The 1,297-nt window shown below is 37.4% G+C and overlaps 1 protein-coding gene across 1 annotated transcript in view; it reads left to right on the forward strand.

Moving 5' to 3' along the window:
• oma1 (OMA1 zinc metallopeptidase) overlaps nt 1-811 on the forward strand; it is a gene marked incomplete at its 3' end in the record, with an annotated part of 17,740 nt that extends 16,929 nt beyond the window's left edge. Inside the window, 2 exon segments of the mRNA XM_014027832.1 lie at nt 466-594; nt 737-811. Of these exon segments, the coding sequence (XP_013883286.1) occupies nt 466-594; nt 737-811 (204 nt within the window).
• Nucleotides 812-1,297: the final 486 nt, after the last annotated feature.

Raw genomic sequence — 1,297 nt, forward strand, 5'->3', positions numbered from 1 at the left:
GGATTAGAGAGAAAGAAGATTATTTAAGTAAACAACAGGCTAACATGTTTTACTTTTTTATTAGTAGTATTGATTACACTACATACAAATTGATTTCTGTTGTGAGTATAAAAACAAACAAAAATTATTGTTATGTTTGGTCACATTTTCAAAGAGCCACTGCAGAGGGACCAAAGAGCCACATGTGGCCCCAGAGCCGCAGGTTGCAGACCCCTGCTCTAGTTAATCATGTTGACCTTCTGTGAAGCATCAAATGACTGAAACTATTAGAAATAAACAATATTTAAAGATAAAAAATCAMGGTAAAAAACAGAAACTGTTAATGAGAACAGTTGATGTGCTCCAGTGACCTCACTCCTCAAAAACTTTGAAGCTTTGTTTTTCTACGTCTTCCCTGTTCTTTTTAATTTATGTCTGACTTTTCTTTCCGTCCTCCTCCCATCTTTCCTCGTCTCAACCCTGCAGGCAGAGCAGGCCAGCCTGTCCCATGTGGTGGACCTCCTGTCTCTTCTGGTGGTGACCGCCATCTGGGTCCTGTGTCCTGCAGACAGCCTGGCAGTGCTGGGAGGCTGGGCCAAGGACAAGCTSACAGAGGTGACTCCTAACTCTTCATCTGATTATCTGGAGTTACAGGCTGTAAAAGACATAAAACACACCCTCAGTAAAAGAGTTTAAAACTTAAATGTGCAGGAAGGCTGAAGTTTTAAAYACTCAAATGTCTCTTTCTTTTGTCCAGCTGATCTTCAACCATCCTTACAGTCGGAAACTGGAGGCCGAGGCAGATCAAGTGGGACTGCAGCTAGCTGCTAAGGTCTCCCAACCACACATCTTTCATCTGTTTGATTTATTTGTCCGTTTTAATAACGTCACAATTTGGACTCTGGTCTGAAAAGTTTAAAATGAAATCATGAATTGAAAACGTAATGTTTGAACGTTTATCAGAACAGACTCACACTGTCAGAAAGAGTCTAAAGTCTGTAGTTATTACCTCCTTTTAAAACACAGCCTTGATTTGATTTAAAGACAGAGGATAATAAAACAAACACCTCTTCTTCTGATGCCGACATGTTGTCTTTGAAGAAATCATGAGTTTATTACTAAAGTTAGTCACTGAAAACTTTAAAACACAAAGAGAAATAGAAAATGAGACACAAAGTATAACTAAAAAACAGAGTTGTAAAGTAACTAAGTAAAATTTTTTTGTTACTGTACTTAAGTAGAAATTTTGGTTTTCTGTACTTTACTTGAGTAATTATATTTCAGTGTACTTTTTACTTTTACTCATTACATTTTTACA

This window comes from Austrofundulus limnaeus, unplaced genomic scaffold, assembly GCF_001266775.1.
Source record: "Austrofundulus limnaeus strain Quisiro unplaced genomic scaffold, Austrofundulus_limnaeus-1.0 Scaffold688, whole genome shotgun sequence".
Classification (NCBI taxonomy): Eukaryota; Metazoa; Chordata; class Actinopteri; order Cyprinodontiformes; family Rivulidae; genus Austrofundulus; species Austrofundulus limnaeus.